This window comes from Pagrus major, chromosome 23 (assembly GCF_040436345.1).
Source record: "Pagrus major chromosome 23, Pma_NU_1.0".
Lineage (NCBI taxonomy): Eukaryota > Metazoa > Chordata > Actinopteri > Spariformes > Sparidae > Pagrus > Pagrus major.
This window is the reverse complement of record NC_133237.1, coordinates 10,323,801-10,339,251: the sequence shown is the minus strand read 5'-3', so window position 1 is coordinate 10,339,251 and position 15,451 is coordinate 10,323,801. Positions and strand designations below refer to the sequence as shown.

At 41.1% G+C, this 15,451-nt stretch overlaps 2 protein-coding genes across 2 annotated transcripts in view; one reads left to right on the top strand and one right to left on the bottom strand.

The window, feature by feature from the left end:
• Positions 1-289: 289 nt before the first annotated feature.
• On the bottom strand, positions 290-720 carry dexi (Dexi homolog (mouse)). Its single transcript, XM_073495221.1, has one exon. The coding sequence runs from the start codon at positions 645-647 to the stop codon at positions 378-380; it is 270 nt and encodes an 89-aa protein (XP_073351322.1). The 5' UTR covers positions 648-720; the 3' UTR covers positions 290-377.
• A 706-nt stretch (positions 721-1,426) lies between these two features.
• Positions 1,427-15,451, top strand: part of clec16a (C-type lectin domain containing 16A) — a 41,727-nt gene continuing 27,702 nt past the window's right edge. Inside the window, exons 1-9 of the mRNA XM_073494061.1 lie at positions 1,427-1,651; positions 2,402-2,530; positions 3,953-4,086; positions 4,900-5,048; positions 6,724-6,829; positions 12,058-12,181; positions 12,648-12,822; positions 13,331-13,381; positions 13,688-13,804. Of these exons, the coding sequence (XP_073350162.1) occupies positions 1,578-1,651; positions 2,402-2,530; positions 3,953-4,086; positions 4,900-5,048; positions 6,724-6,829; positions 12,058-12,181; positions 12,648-12,822; positions 13,331-13,381; positions 13,688-13,804 (1,059 nt within the window). The 5' untranslated portion in view covers positions 1,427-1,577. The remainder of the gene's footprint in view (positions 1,652-2,401; positions 2,531-3,952; positions 4,087-4,899; positions 5,049-6,723; positions 6,830-12,057; positions 12,182-12,647; positions 12,823-13,330; positions 13,382-13,687; positions 13,805-15,451) is intronic.

The window sequence follows — 15,451 nt, the reverse complement described above, 5'->3', positions numbered from 1 at the left end:
ACATGTGACACATGCGTTACAGCAGATCAAACATTTCTTATTATGACATGTTATGGCCAATAATGTAATATAAAATGGTGAGCTTTAAGGATAGCAAAATTATGTTCATAGAAATGGTACATAATCCTATTTCTTAGTATCCAATTCTGAGCATGAAACAGATAAAAAACGAGATCTAAAAACACAATGTCTTGCGTGCTCTGCTTACTTTTTCACTGATATGTCTGTGTGAGAACAACGCAGCAACAACATCCGCTTTGAGGCAGGTTTTCCCCACATCACTGACCAGGGAGTGTTCACGCTGGCCCTATCTGACCTCTGCATCATCATCATCACCACCACCACATCCACCACTTAAAATTTCCAAGACTGCCCCGTCACTCAAGATACCCCTCAAACACATCCAGCTCCGTGTCCGTGTCATAGGGGACAGAGGCCGGGTCGGACAGCACCCCGAGGTCCACCAGAGCCTGGTCCATGTCCTCGGGCAGAAACACTATCCCCACATTCAGGACGATGTACTCCATCAGAAAGGCATAGTAGAGGATCAGGACGTTCACAAAGAACAGGCCCAGATAAAACATATATGGGAGCTCGTCCAACAGCGATTCTACCGAATCTAGCTGGGCATAAATTGGATGTGTCATAGAAAAGAAAGAGAGCCAGAGTTTGGGTTCTTGCTTTTGTCTGGGGCCGAATGTGGCGGCCTGAAGTTGCTGGTGTCACCGCTACAGAGCTTTCAGGGGTGCTGGGACTGGGGCGTCCATTTCGGCTGCAAACAGGGGTTGAGAGGCAGCTTCCAAGTGTTACTTTATCTGTAGGGTCCAGAGGAAAACGAAAGCAACACAGGTAGACGTGAAGGCGAAACGTTCATAGCTAATAATAACCTCTGGATAGTATCAAAATATCAAGTTAGCTAGCTCGACGCATTCTTGACATTGGCTCTTTGGGTTTGCGGAATTCACGCCATGCCAGCTGGCTGGGGCTAAAAACAGTAGCATGCAATGCTAGTGAGAACCAACGCGAACATTTCTACGAGCAGAAGCTTTTCCTGTACATACACCCGTACCGGGGAATACGAAAACGCTCACGAATGCACGCTTCTGGCGATGCTTTTACAGCTAAATGTCACTTCTAACATTTTTGCCAACTGCACCAAAACAGTCCCGACGACAAAGCGACACCCGAAGCCTCGCCACTTGATTGGCTCACCGCTTAGCAGGCTCTGCTGTGATTGGTCTATAAGCTGTCAATCGGCTTAACGGCCCCCTTGCGAGGACGCGTCGCGTGATTTGATCGTCACTAGTAAGAAGGGAAGTCGATGTTGTAGTTTTTGTTCCCTCTCTTTTGTATGCTGTTTCGGGAGTCTATGGTAGGGAGAGAACAGCAACTCCCAGACGAACCAGAAACTAAACCTGTTACGCAATGACCCCTCGGCGCTGATATCGCCGCCTATCACCTTCTGTTTGCTAAGTAGCTATCTGTACGTGAAAGTGGGTGTAATGGATAGATGCCGACACTAACCCGTGCGAAATAACGAGCCTGGCAAAAATATAGCCCCGCTTAGAACCGCAACCATGTTTGGCCGGTCACGGAGCTGGGTTGGAGGACAGGGGAGAACGAAAAACATCCACTCCTTGGACCATTTGAAGTGAGTAGCTAGCATTAGATATGCTAGCGTTAGCATCTGTGACAACCGTTTGAGAACCACTGTCAGCATTATCATTAGCACAGTTAACAGCTAAAATAACAGTAGCCAGCTAACTGTTGCTGTAGCACAGAAGATGGCCAGTCAGCTTATAAACTCTATGTCGCCTCTGTTTTGCTTGGTAACGTAGCTAGGCACGTGAACCAGCTTGTAATTGTTAGCTTTCAAGTGAAAATCCACCCTTAAACAGAATCGACACTGTACTATTCTAATAGTCCTCATAAAATCAGTAACATCAACTGCACATACAAGCTTATAATCTAAGATTCAGGACGCAAAGTGCCTTGCACATGTGTTTTCAGTAATTCTTGGTGAATAGACTTCTGCTCAGGTTGAAGTAGAGGCACCATGCAGCGATCAGAATAGCTAAACTTAAAGTTGTCCCACCACAACAGGTGTAACAAATAAAGTTGATGCTAGTGAGGAAGATGTCACTTAAGTTCAGTCTTTAGATGACTGATTAGACTTTTAAAGTGAAAACACCTGTGTGCATGTACAGTGTAGGTGTGGTGGTTATTATATTACATTATTTGGAGAGGATTTTTTGACTCTTAAATTAGAGGCATAGGACAAATTCATCATAGCCTAGTAAAACACTACATGGGCTGTCTAAAAAAAAAATGTACTTGCAAATCTACAAAACTGAGCTGTGCATTCACTGCTTGCTCTCCTCCATCCCCGTGTCTCCATCAGGTATATGTACCACGTCCTGACCAAAAACACCACAGTGACAGACCACAACCGAAACCTTCTGGTGGAGACCATCCGCTCCATCACAGAGATCCTCATCTGGGGAGACCAGAATGACAGCTCTGTGTTTGAGTAAGTCTATGTCTTGTAGCTACAGATATGCAGATGTGACGCCTGCATGAGAACCAGAGTGACAGCTGTGTATTTGGAATATCTGTTCGTACAGATGTGATTTGCTAATTGCGCACACTCTTTTTAATAACCTCCTATACATGCATTTGAACAGATGCACACTTGATGTTCAAAGAGCGCCTTGATGTCAGTGAAGGAAAATTGCTTTTTATTGATTTTTGCTATTCATTTTTGATCTCTTGGAGATGTTTGAACAGGAAAGATCAACTTGGAAACCCTTCCCCCCAGTATTATAACGAACATAAATGAATAATCCTACTCAAACTACCCCTACCCCAACCTTTTTTTCTATATAGCAACATTGCTAACAACTGAGCCACGATGCTGTCCTTCTCTAAATAAGTAAATGGTGGCTCTGCACAAAGTAGTAACAGTTTAACCTGAGAAAACTTTGTTTTTTTTGCCCCACAAACAATTCGGTTGAGGAAGTAAATATTTGCATTTGCAAATGTATGTTCGGCTGAGCAGTTGGCTTACTGATGACCACTTGTCTGCGTGTGTTTTTATGTAATTAACGTGCCGTTAAATACTGCAGGAGAATGTAGCTGTTTCCGGGGAGTCAAGCTCATGAGACCATGGTGCTGTGTCTTGTCTTTAATCAGAAGCAGCTCTGCAGTTAGCGCTGCATGTCATCACCTCTGTCTTTCCACTTCACCACCTCTGGCTTCATGGGTTGAAACAGGAAATGGCTTTGAAGAGCAGAAAAACCACAGACTATGTTGAAAGCGCACTTGGTGCTATCAGGAAAATCGTAGAATAAACATGGTCATGATTCGTGAATGGTCACTCCTAATATCAAAGGCTAGTAGCTGTGCAGTATTTTGTAGTCATTGGCTGTAGAAATTTCCAGTTTTTTTTTTTTTTAAAGTAACTTCAGATTTAAACTGAGATGCAGTGCTATTGCAACATTATGATAATGATATATATTATAAAAACAACCTTCAGATTTCACGGTGCAGTTTACTGGAGTATCTCATCCAATGAGCAGAAGCTTGAATTGAAAAACTGTAAGGTTTTTTTTGTCGAATGAGCAGTATGTGACAACAGGATATCGGTGTACTGAGCACACAAATGATGGCAAATCTGATGCTGGCTTCTTTGTTTTTTTTTGTTTTTTCATGATTAATTTTGTGACAGTATAGAAACAGACAGGAACATAGGAAGAGAGAGAAAGAAGAGTGTAAATGCAACAAGGTCCACTGCGGGACTCAAATTAGGGTATATGGTATGCATCTTAACTGCTAGTCAACCAGGATGCTGCAAAAGAGATCCATTCTTCTTTTTGACAGTTATATTTCAAAATGAAGTCATCATGAATTGTGTCCTGTTTGTGTTAATGTGTACACTCCTGTATGTGTTCAGCTTCTTCCTGGAAAAGAACATGTTTGCCTTCTTCCTGAACATCCTGCGTCAGAAATCGGGGCGCTACGTGTGTGTCCAGCTCCTCCAGACCCTCAACATACTGTTTGAGAACATCAGCCACGAGACTTCCCTGTGTAAGTATCTGAATCAGCATTGGTAAAAAAAATAGAAAAAGTGGAAAGGATACATATCTTCATAATATCTGGCTGCGGTGTAAATAATGCTCTTCCATTGTACTGAAATGTGTTTCTTTTATGTATTACACTATAACCATTTTACATCTTACTGTATAATTCTATCAAGGGCTAGAACTAGTGTTTGTTTTTTTGTAGTGTGTGGTATTTAATTATTAAAATAAATAGAGACAAAATACAATTGTTAAATAGGTGCTGAAATTGTTTGTCTAGATTAAAAGTGAGAAGTCAAGTATGCCTTTTTGCAGGAGTGCTGTGTTGGATTGCCCTAAAATGTACAGTGTGTAGATGTGCACCCATCGTTTGATGTGTTTTGTAGGCTACACAATGAAAGGCATGTTGCCCTGCCTTTCTTTGCAGGAATATACAATGCATTAGCAACCTGCTGCATTTTTTGTTGTTGCTAGGCAACCAAAGACTCGGCAGATGATATACTGTCATTTATACAGGTTTGCATTTCGTTAAATTGTACATGTATTTAAAATGACAGTTGCATTGTTTCAACAGGAGAGCCTTTCTCGTGTTCACAGTACACACAGTATTAGTCGAACCTCACTGATCTGATGATAGAAGAGCAAGATTGAAAGTGGTGCAGTGAAGCTATCCACTTTCAGCTTCAGGCGCTTAGTGTGCTCTTCTACAATCACTTTGCTCATAGTTGGTAAATAGAGAGATTGTCAGCAGTTCACAGTACGCCATCTACTTCAAGCATTTGCTGTGTGAAAAAGCTGATCAAGTCTCTCCTCTTCTCAGATTACCTCTTATCGAACAACCACGTGAACTCTATCATCGTCCACAAGTTTGACTTCTCAGACGAGGAGATCATGGCCTACTATATCTCCTTCCTCAAGACCCTTTCACTCAAACTCAACAACCATACTGTGCACTTCTTCTACAATGAGGTGAGGCCATGGATAGATGGGGGGGAGTAGAAGGAATAGAGAGGGAATGAAAGAAATGTGGGACGTGGAGGATCTGTCATTCACAGTCAACCATTTCTATCGTGCACTCTTCTGACAGACCAAGAGGAAGGAAGGAAGGAACAAAGATGAGAGGCTTTCATTTGCATTTTGAGCAAGTCGACCTCTGTTAGTACGCATCTATCCACCAACCACATGTCAAAACATCAGCTTCCTGTGTAGATGGATTGATTTCGCCAATCTTGTCCACAAGTCATCCTTCTCTTCACTAGCTGATACAAACACATGCAGTCAGTACTACCGTAATTTAAGCAAAAGTTTCATTTATTACAGTTATGGGAGATGTTCTTAACAAGATCTTGTTTACAAAATTGTGTGTGTGTGTGTGTGTGTGTGTGTGTGTGTGTGTGTGTGTGTGTGTGTGTGTGGTAATACATTGTAGCGTCAAAGAATACCAACCACCTGAATAATCTCTGATGATGTTGTTAACTCATTGTTTCAGCAGTATCTGTAGTTCTTCCATTGGCCTGTGTGTGCTGGGGAAAGTTATTGGTGTACTGTTGATGGTAGCTTCACCCCTGAAGCCAAAACCAGACCCAGTGTCTAGATCTGAGAGTATATTTGTGTGTTTATATAACCCATAATAAAAGAAAGTTTTAATTTCCTTTACTTAATGTAGCAATTGAAAATAAGAGTTTAACCTGCTATTTTTGTTTTAGCAAAAATACACTTTTCATTTCTGGATGGAAAGATTTAAGCACATTGTATTTATATAAGTATTTAAAATGCAGAAGAATTAAACTTCAATCAGTATTATTTAATATTTATCATTGAACTCTCATGTCATTTTTTATGGTTCATTTATTCATCTATAGTTTATTATCCTCCAGAGGGCGCTGTTGGATAGCAGATTACTTTAGCCTCTTCTGTTCCTGTCAGATCTACACAGGTTTTGGGTTTGGTGTCAGGGCCACTTCATTTGCTGTGACCTCTGGGTGACTGTTTTCTCCCTGACCCTCAACCGTGATTGGCTGGAGGTCGCAGTGACTGAGGAATGTATGAGTAGAGGATCAGGCACTGACACAGAGAGAGACGACTAAGGCGCAGAACTGCCAGGTTGTCATTGACACATTGTGTGACATAAGTGCAGCATGCTGATCTGTTAATACATGCTGACCATAGTTCAGCTTGGTCTGTTTGAGTCTCTGTCAAATCAAAAGCTTACAGTGTGTTATGGTGCTTTATGTTAACCTTTTGAGATGAGGTGCATCCTCTACAAGTCAGCAACAAAATAGATCCAGACTGACTGTACAGTATAAGACATTTCTCATGAATTCTGTAGGATTGGAGTCGGTCCACAAGGTTGCTCATTATTTATTTACTAAAGACGGAGACATTTTATTTCCATGCTGTTGCAGTGTAATCTGTAACTTTGACTTTTGTGTATTTGCCCAGCCTGTTTGGTAAAAAGAACACTAGTCAGACTTGAACTTGACATTTGTAGAACATTTTCTTAAAATGCGCCACTGCCCAGGATTTCTGTCTCCACTAGCTGCTTTCTCTCTCTCTCTCTCTGTGGTCGTATGTGGCCTGAGCGCGACGGTGCAATGCTTTACCTTGCTCACCGGCGCCCCCCCTCTCTGTCTCCCACACACAGCACACTAATGACTTTGCCCTGTACACCGAGGCCATTAAGTTTTTCAACCACCCTGAAAGCATGGTCCGCATCGCAGTCCGCACCATCACACTCAACGTCTACAAAGGTGAGTGCCAATAACACGCATGCGCACATGCTAACTGTACACACACACACACACACACACACACACACACACACACACACAGACAAACACGGGATGCTGGGACTGCCTACCGCCTACTTCTTCCTCCTTGCTGCTGCTTCTGGTGCATGAGCATGACTAACAGGTAACGCTGTAACAAACACACACAGATACATTTGATTTATCATCCTTTTGGTTTAAAAGAGTGTCTCTCTGGAGGTGCAATGTAGTCCAAATAACACTTTTTTAAGACATCATTTACCACTGTCCTTTATACAATTAAATTTTTCAAAAGCTCTTGCAATTTAAGTAGGTCTGCTACATCAAACAGCTCCACCCGATTTGAGTGTGTCCTATTCTGAAAGTAATACCATCTGCCATTCAGCACGTCTCCTTCAGTGATATCCTAGACGGCAGGTCTACAACACAGACTAGAAATGCAGTAAATATTTGCCTAACAGATGAAAACTGTTTTCCTCCATCAGCTGAAATGGCAGAATTGTATAAGGGTATATAAGAAAATATGTAATCACACTTACACCACGATTCCACCGAGCATGGCTCTATGATATCACGTCTGCAACGTGGTTTTGTTCCATCCTCTAAGTGGCATCATACCCCATCGGAAGCTGGTTTTGCTGACTTTCTCAGATTTTGCTGATACAGTTTATTTTATTTATGTGCTTCTACCATGTGTAAGTAGGCTACTTAGTTAAGGTTGGTTTCTATATTAGTCTCTTCTTATGATCGGGAGTCTGCACAAAGGGTATTTTATTTTGCACATTGACAAGATAGTCTACCCCATTCCTGTGTCTGACTTCCTGTCTGGCTCTGTGCAGCTTGACACGGCTTCCATCAAAAATAAACTAAACACTTATTTTAACCGGAGAAGAGCGGAGAGACGTTTCTGGGATGGTATTTGTTGTTCAAACAAGCCACATTGTGCTGATTGTTGGTTAAAGCAGTGTTTTTCAGTTCTGTTCCTTGGGGCCCCTCTGAGTGTTTCCCTGCTCCAACACACCTGATTCAGATGATCAGCTCGTCATCAAGCTCAGCTGAAGCCTGATGACGACCCCCTCGTTTGAATCAGGTGTGTTGGGGCAAGAAAAAAGATTGAAAGGACAGAAGGCCCCCAAGGAACCTGAGAAAGAAGGAAGGGTCATTACGTCACTGAATCTTGCTTTGGTGCTAGACTTGACAGCTGTTTTATGTGTAAGTCTATTAGGGGTGCATGGAGAAACACACTTAAACCCAACATATCAACGTTGTATGACTTGTGATGAATGAACGCCTCAAAGTACACACTTCAGAGAGTAGGTTAACCACTGATTTTCTTTCTTTTTCATCAACATGTTGTTTATTCCTCGACTTTGTGTAGGAAAAGCTCCTGTTCGCAGCATAAGTGCAGTCTCATCAGCTATAATCAGTCGGACTGGCCCCGTTTGATCACAATATAGTCAGTCCTGTCAATCATTCGGGAAAAAGGTGGGGGTGTTTTATTTCATTTTCTGGAGGCATTTCTTCATCAGAAGTAATACGACATAGATGCTAATGGGTTTTAGGGTGTTTCTCCACGTATCTCCCATAGACTTCAATGCAGTTGTCACAACAGTCTCGAACCAAAGCAAGATTCAGTGACGTTATGCCCCTTCCTTTTTTTTAGGTTCCTTGAAGGCCCCTAGGGACAGGATTGAAAAACACTGGGGATGTATTCCCTGCTCTTAAATTATGACTCAACCGATAACTTCTTTTTTCTTCCGTTTATTGTTGCCTCGGTAACATCAGCTGTTACATAACTCAAATATTTGCCCTCTGCTTTGTTTCTATTGCAACAAGCTAATTGTGATGTGCTCTGTGTGCAGTCAAAATCATATTCAGCCAGCTTTCACCATGAACAATTACTTACATTTACATTTGTATAGAAGGTACATAGTTGGAGATACTGTATTTTTACCCATAATTCCTGTTTGGTTTTTTTTCTTATAAGCTTCGCTTGTATTAATCTTTATAACCCCTGCAAAGTCAACGTCATGCTTTACTTTTTTACCTAAGAGATTTATAATATGACATATTGAGGAAAAAACTAATGCAGATCATTATTTTGTATTAATTATGTATATAATAAGATGTAAAAATTACAAAATTAGTGTTGTGTTTTGACCCCATGTACCTGAGACGGCAGCTAAAAGGGTCAAAATTCAATTAATCTGAATTTTGCGTGTCTGCAATGCCTCACTAAGTTCACATGCACATACATTAAAATATAAAGGAACTAACTCTTCAGCAAGTCCACTCTTCCCAGCATGCAGACCCCCCCAACCAAAAATCGATTGCACATTAGCACTGCAGGTTTTCAAAATAAATGTCTTTTAGCTGCAGGATTAGCACAGCAGTGTTGCTGCGAGTCTGTAAACAACAGGGTTTTTCTAAAGGCTGTGTTGCTTTCCTCACCGTGCTCCGTCAGCCTCTGCTTCTCCTTCCTGCTGTCTCTCTCTGGGCTCCTCAGGGCTCAGAGCTTGTCGCTGTCAATCCTGGGGAATCGGATGTTGCATTTAGCGGGATGGCTTTTCTCCACATATCATGCTTCTCTTCACTATACGTAACATCGCCTCAACACACAGTCACTGCAGCATATCAACTATAGCATCTTGTCCGTCTCAGTACTTACTTGTCTGGTCCTGCATGTGCGCTTTGCACCGTACAACTTTGTGTCTGACGTCGTCCATGAAGTCTTGATTCTGTACAGTGACGTCATTACACTTACTTCAACTGACTTTAACCACAGTAGCAATACAAGTGGAATAATCTAGCGGTGTGGGAATGTATCATTGATGGGCTGACCATGTGCTATTCTATAGTAAGGAATCTTTCAAAGAGGGAAGCATCAACTTAATGCTGCAACTCTGACTGTGTAATGGAAAATATTAATTTCATTGTGATTTCTTGCAGTGAAAGCTGATGCTTATTCTGTTTTAACTGCTTCACATCCTTTGCTAATGTAGTCACTTTAGAAATTACCTAAGACTTAAATACCTGCAGTGTCACAACAATGAAAATAGGTCAGTATGTTGCAATGAAATATTTAGCATCATAATGTTGAACATGTCACTGTGTGATGCTTCCTGCTGATTCCTTGGGTCATGCACTGCAACAAATGACAACCCGGAAAAGGATTTTAACGAGCATCAAGACTAATTAAGATTTTGGTCAAATAATGTTATTTGTTATATTCTGTTGTTTTGATAATTTAGCATGCTTTTTTCTCTTGTTCATGTGTTACACAAATCCTGAAAATAGTTTAAAAATGTTTCAGTAACATATAAAGTCCTTTGCCAGATGTGCCATTGTTTGCAGTTTATTTGTTTAGATATCTGCGGGGTCCCTCCCAGCCTCCACCCCTCCACAGCCGCCCCTTTACTCACATTAACCCTGTGTCTGTTTCCCCTTCTCCCTCCTCCTCTTCAACAACCACTCCTCCTCTTCCTCTCCTTGTCTCTCTCCTCCTCTCCCTCCTCCCCTCTACGCGCCCCATCTGCCTAACTCCAGTTTCATGTAAGTTGGTTCCATTCATTCAGTCTTTTATCTCAGGGCTGGGTATCCTAGAAACATTTCCTGATACTGTTACCAATTGTTCATGCAGTACATTGATGCAGATACAATTCTAAAGTGTTAAACTGGCCTATAAGTCAGTCATTGTTTTTGTTTTGTTGTTTTTTAGTATAGTTGCTTTTAATGTGACACAATACCTCAAACTCTTTACAAATGCTGGGTTAAAAGGAGTAACTATCACACATCACATTACACATCAGTGTTTGTTGATACCCAGCCCTATTTGTTAGTGTATCTGTTATAAATGTACTGGTATGAATATCCTTGCAGTTCTTCTTCTTGTAAACCATTCTGTATCACCCACCTACATACATGCAGAAAAACCTGCATGCTTTTTAATTTTTTTTTTTTTTTTCTTGGGTTAATTGTTCCACAGACTTAATTTCAGCAGAGCCCCACATGTTGGTTTTTGTTTTGGTGATGGGTTTGACAGTTTGGCTCACTGTTGAGTTAAGATATCCCCCTGATTTAATTCTCAGTTAATTCACTAATGGACTAAGCTGGAATGACACTGTGACTCTGAGTAGTGGCAGCTTGTGATTTGTCTGTTTGTTTTCTGCTGTTATATAATTGATTCATTTGATGTGGCTGCTCATTCACAACCTGTAACAGTTTGACCCGTGTGGATTGGCATTGTGAAATTTCTATGAGCGTTTATTTACATTTGGACGGCTACATTACAGAAAGTGGAAATACACTAGGGGTACTGTTCACATTTTTAAGTCAGCATCCTAAATTGCGTCTCAGATATTCCCTGGGATTGTCCAAATGTTTAGTTTTCCCTGAAGTGCCCAGTATGTTTAACTGCAACAGGCTTTTAGGTCTTGTCCACATGTATACAAATATTTTTTTTATAACTATTGTCTTTCATAATCTATGGATGATTTGGGTGCATTATGCTAGTAGCGTTAGCCTCATTTTTTTTTTCTGTGGAGCTACAAAAGCCTTTATGCATACGTATGTGTGTGTGTGTGTGTATGTATGTATATATATACACATATAAGTACCAATTTGTCTCAGATCTATCTTTTGTCTTGTCCTTAAGAGAGCTTTAGTGAGTGTGACACACTGATGAACACAGGCTGAGATAACCAGCTTGGGTTAAACAGACAGAAAATCTGTTAGAAAACCTTTTTTTTTCTTGTCTAATAACAGTGCAAGCGGCACCTTTCACACCGTTGCATCAATTTAAACCTTAATCGTCTCTCCTCCTTATGCCACTCCAGTAGTATTCCCTTTTTATTAATAATGGATTGACTTTACCGATTCATGTTCTTAATTTGACTTAACATGGTTTAATTTTCTTAATTTGTCTCTTAATTTAATGGTTTTGTGTGTTTGTTCCTTTGTTTTTTCAAATCATATTTAACTGTCACATTCTGGTACTTCTGGGATGTTTGTTAGTATTGGAGTGTGTGTGTGTGTGTGTGTGTGTGTGTGTGTGTGTGTGTGTGTGTGTGTGTGTGTGTGTGTGTACGTGTACGTGTGTGTGTGTGTGTGTGTGTGTGTGTGTGTGTGTGTGTGTGTGTGTGTGTGTGTGTGTATTTGATACCTTTTGGCAACCTTGGTAACACATCTGATCCCGACCCTCCTCCCTCCAGTGGACAACCAGCACATGCTGCACTACATCCGGGACAAGACGGCAGTCCCGTATTTCAGCAACTTGGTCTGGTTTATTGGCAGCCATGTTATTGAGCTGGACAAGTGTGTGCAGACAGATGAAGAGTAAGTGCAATCTATGTTTGTGTTTCTGATTGTAATTCTCACTGTGGCCTGTAGAGGTCAGGCTTGTTGCAGGTTTGTACAGGTACCTGTTGTCCTGATGCTCATTGGCATAATGCATTGTATACAATGCATTATAATATATTTTAACTCACTCACTACCTGATTATAGCCTTTTAAGTGGCTTTCAAGTTAAAAGATTTTCTGTTTTCTTATAAAGAATCACCCAGGAAGGGGCCATGTGATACAAATACAATAGTGCCTGTAAGAGTTAGTTGGCATTTTGAAAATTGTGTTAGTCCAGCTTATGATGTGCAATGCGGTAAAAAGTTTTTTCCATGCATTTATTAGAATGGTTTACAATAAAGCAAGGCCGTGACTTTCTCAAGCCTGAAGGTGTTTTCTTTCTGACCACTACCGCTACCTAAATAACATGTCATTCTCTCTACCTCTTTTTGTTGTGCCCCAGACATAAGAACAGGGGGAAGTTAAGTGACCTGGTAGCGGAGCACCTTGACCACCTCCACTACCTGAACGATATCCTCATCATCAACTGTGAATTCCTGAATGACGTTCTGACCGACCACCTCCTCAACCGTCTGTTCCTGCCCCTCTATGTCTTCTCTTTGGTCAGCCCCGAGACGGTACATCACCCTCAACCACACGTCTAAATGAATTAGATTTCACTGATGTTAAACAAGTTCAAAGTGGAGAGCTTGTGTCATGTAAAAGTTGCTTCCTCCATTTATTTTTTCTGTTACTGACAAATTGTAAGGACATGACGTGTTAACTAACACATTAGCCAATGGAACAACACCTCTGTGCATTTAAGAATACGTCAGAGAAACTGTGTATGTGAGTGTACAGTCTGATGGGGATTTTCAGGGTTTCACTGAAGAAACATTTATAGCCAATTTAAGCCTGCAATTATTAATTTCATCTTGATTATCCATTCTTTATCCTTATCATTAAATGCATTGTTTAGTCTGTAAAAACAAACAAACAAAACAGTATGTTAATTTTGCAGTGATATAAAAGAGACAAAATAAGCAAATTACATTTGAAAATGTGGAGCCAGTAACATTTTTGGCATGATAATGATTGCCAACTGCCATATGTGTGACTTTGACTGACCTTTTTCTGTGTTTTTAGTCTGACGAGCGAAAGATCAACCCTCAGGTGTCCCTTTACCTGCTGTCTCAAGTAAGCAACACACGAACACACAGACAAACACACAGATCAGACTCTAACATCACCAAAGCACAGGTGTATTTTAGTTATGTGGTTGGTATTAAACTGCCAGTCATTCTGCCTGATTATCATATTGGTTAACCCCTGAAGAAATGTGTTAAACATGGAATATGAAATTATGCTCAAAGATTAAAATGTTAAAATGAGTTTCAGCTGCATGATTAAAATGTCCTCTCTATAACTACATAGTGCACCTTTTAAAGGCATTTTTGTAACTCTGATGACTTTTTCAATCGTGTGTGTTTGTGTATTTTACAGGTTTTTCTGATCATCCACTATCAGCCAATGGTCAACGCCCTGGCCAGCGTTATTCTCAACGGAGACCTGTCTGTGTTCACCCCTCAGACAGATATACACAGCACACACAAGAGCACGGTAAACACACTGAGCACGCATTGTATGTAAATCAGAAATACGATTATGTTTGACATTAACCCCGCTCACAGAAACATGATTAAAAAAACCACTGATGAGCAATATGCACACAAACATAGACAAGCACACACAGCAGCAGGTGTATTGTGTTACAATGTCACACTAGTTAACACATGCATACACACCTACACAAACACTGGAAGTACTGCACAAAAACAAGAAATGCACAGAATCATACTTACGGTGACAAAAATGCACACAGGTACACAAACACACACATACACCAGATTTTGCATTGTGACACAGTCACACGAGTACACACGCACACAAAGACTTGAGTTCCAGAAGTGTGTGTAGGTGGTTATGAGATCGCGGGCTCATGGTTTTCTCCATGATTCACCCACATCAAGGCAGCAATATGCAAATGACCCACATTGTTTTTCTTCTTTACATGTTTCAAACTCTCTCTCTCCTTATTTCCACCTTTTCTCCCGTCCAAGCCTTGGATTGAAATGTCCTGTCTGCTGTTCCTTCTGTCTTGGCGCCGTCTTTCTCTCGTCCTCTCTTTGTGTTTACATCTGCATCTTTATGTTATTTCCCTTTCTCTTTATCTCTTTCTTTGTCTCCCCCTCGCCTCCCCCTCATCTTCCCCATCTGATTCCCCTCACCTCACATTTTCTAAATCTCTCTTCCTCCCTATTTCTTTCTTTCCCTGTGAGTTTCCCCCTCACCGCCTCCCTCTTTTTAATGTTGTGACCATCTGTTTGTAAAGCCAGGTGGGTGTTTTGAAGTAGTGAGTGTTTCTGAGAACCCTTGTGGTTATTCTCTGTGCTGTTTGTGTGTGTGTGCGTGTGTGTGTGTGTGTGTGAGTGTACGTGCGTGCATGCATGTGTGTGTGCACGTGCACGCGCGCTAGACCTGTGGCTGTTGTAAGAAGCAGCCTACCTTTTCAGTGAATGTGAGTTGAGGCGTGATGTCTTAACAGTGTTGGTCTACCACAACAGGAGGCAGCCAGACCCAAACTAGCACCTGCCAGCTTTTCATTCAGCGTTGCCTTTCTCCGTCTAGGCATTTTGTGTACAAAGTGCCACATGTTGCATTTTTACACGTGTTGCACTTTTCAAAAAGAAGAAGAAGTCACTGAAGCATTTGAAATGTCACTGTCATGTGGCTATTTCAGGCAGAAAATCCTGCTTATTCTTGCTGTTAGTTTCTGTTTTTCCCTTAATTTGTTTTGTGTTTACTGTTTTGCCACTGATCAGCTCACATCAGGAGCTTTGATGGCTCATCTTCCCCAAAGGCAACTTAAAAGTCAACTGAGGTTTTCTTATTCTAAAAGTTGCTTATTCAAAGGGTGTCATTTACTTGCCTTGTCCTGCAGTGACGTTGTGTGTCTTTTTGTCCTTGTTCCTTGCTTGAGTGTGCTCATATCTGTCCATTCTGCAGTTTGCAGGCTCATAGGACACCTGTGTTTTTGCACAGTGATTGCTTGTGTAAAATGCTGATGACAATTCCTGATGATGGATAAGAGAAAATAAGAACATACTCAGAAACATTCTTTTACTTGCATGTTGGATCATGGCCACATCAGACAGGACTGCTGTCGTGTTATTGTTTGATTTTTTGCAGATGAAACACCAGACAGAC

What these genes read in the sequence shown, in the direction of transcription:
- dexi (XM_073495221.1), bottom strand. Translation starts at nt 647, where the DNA reads ATGACACATCCAATTTATGCCCAGCTAGATTCGGTAGAATCGCTGTTG.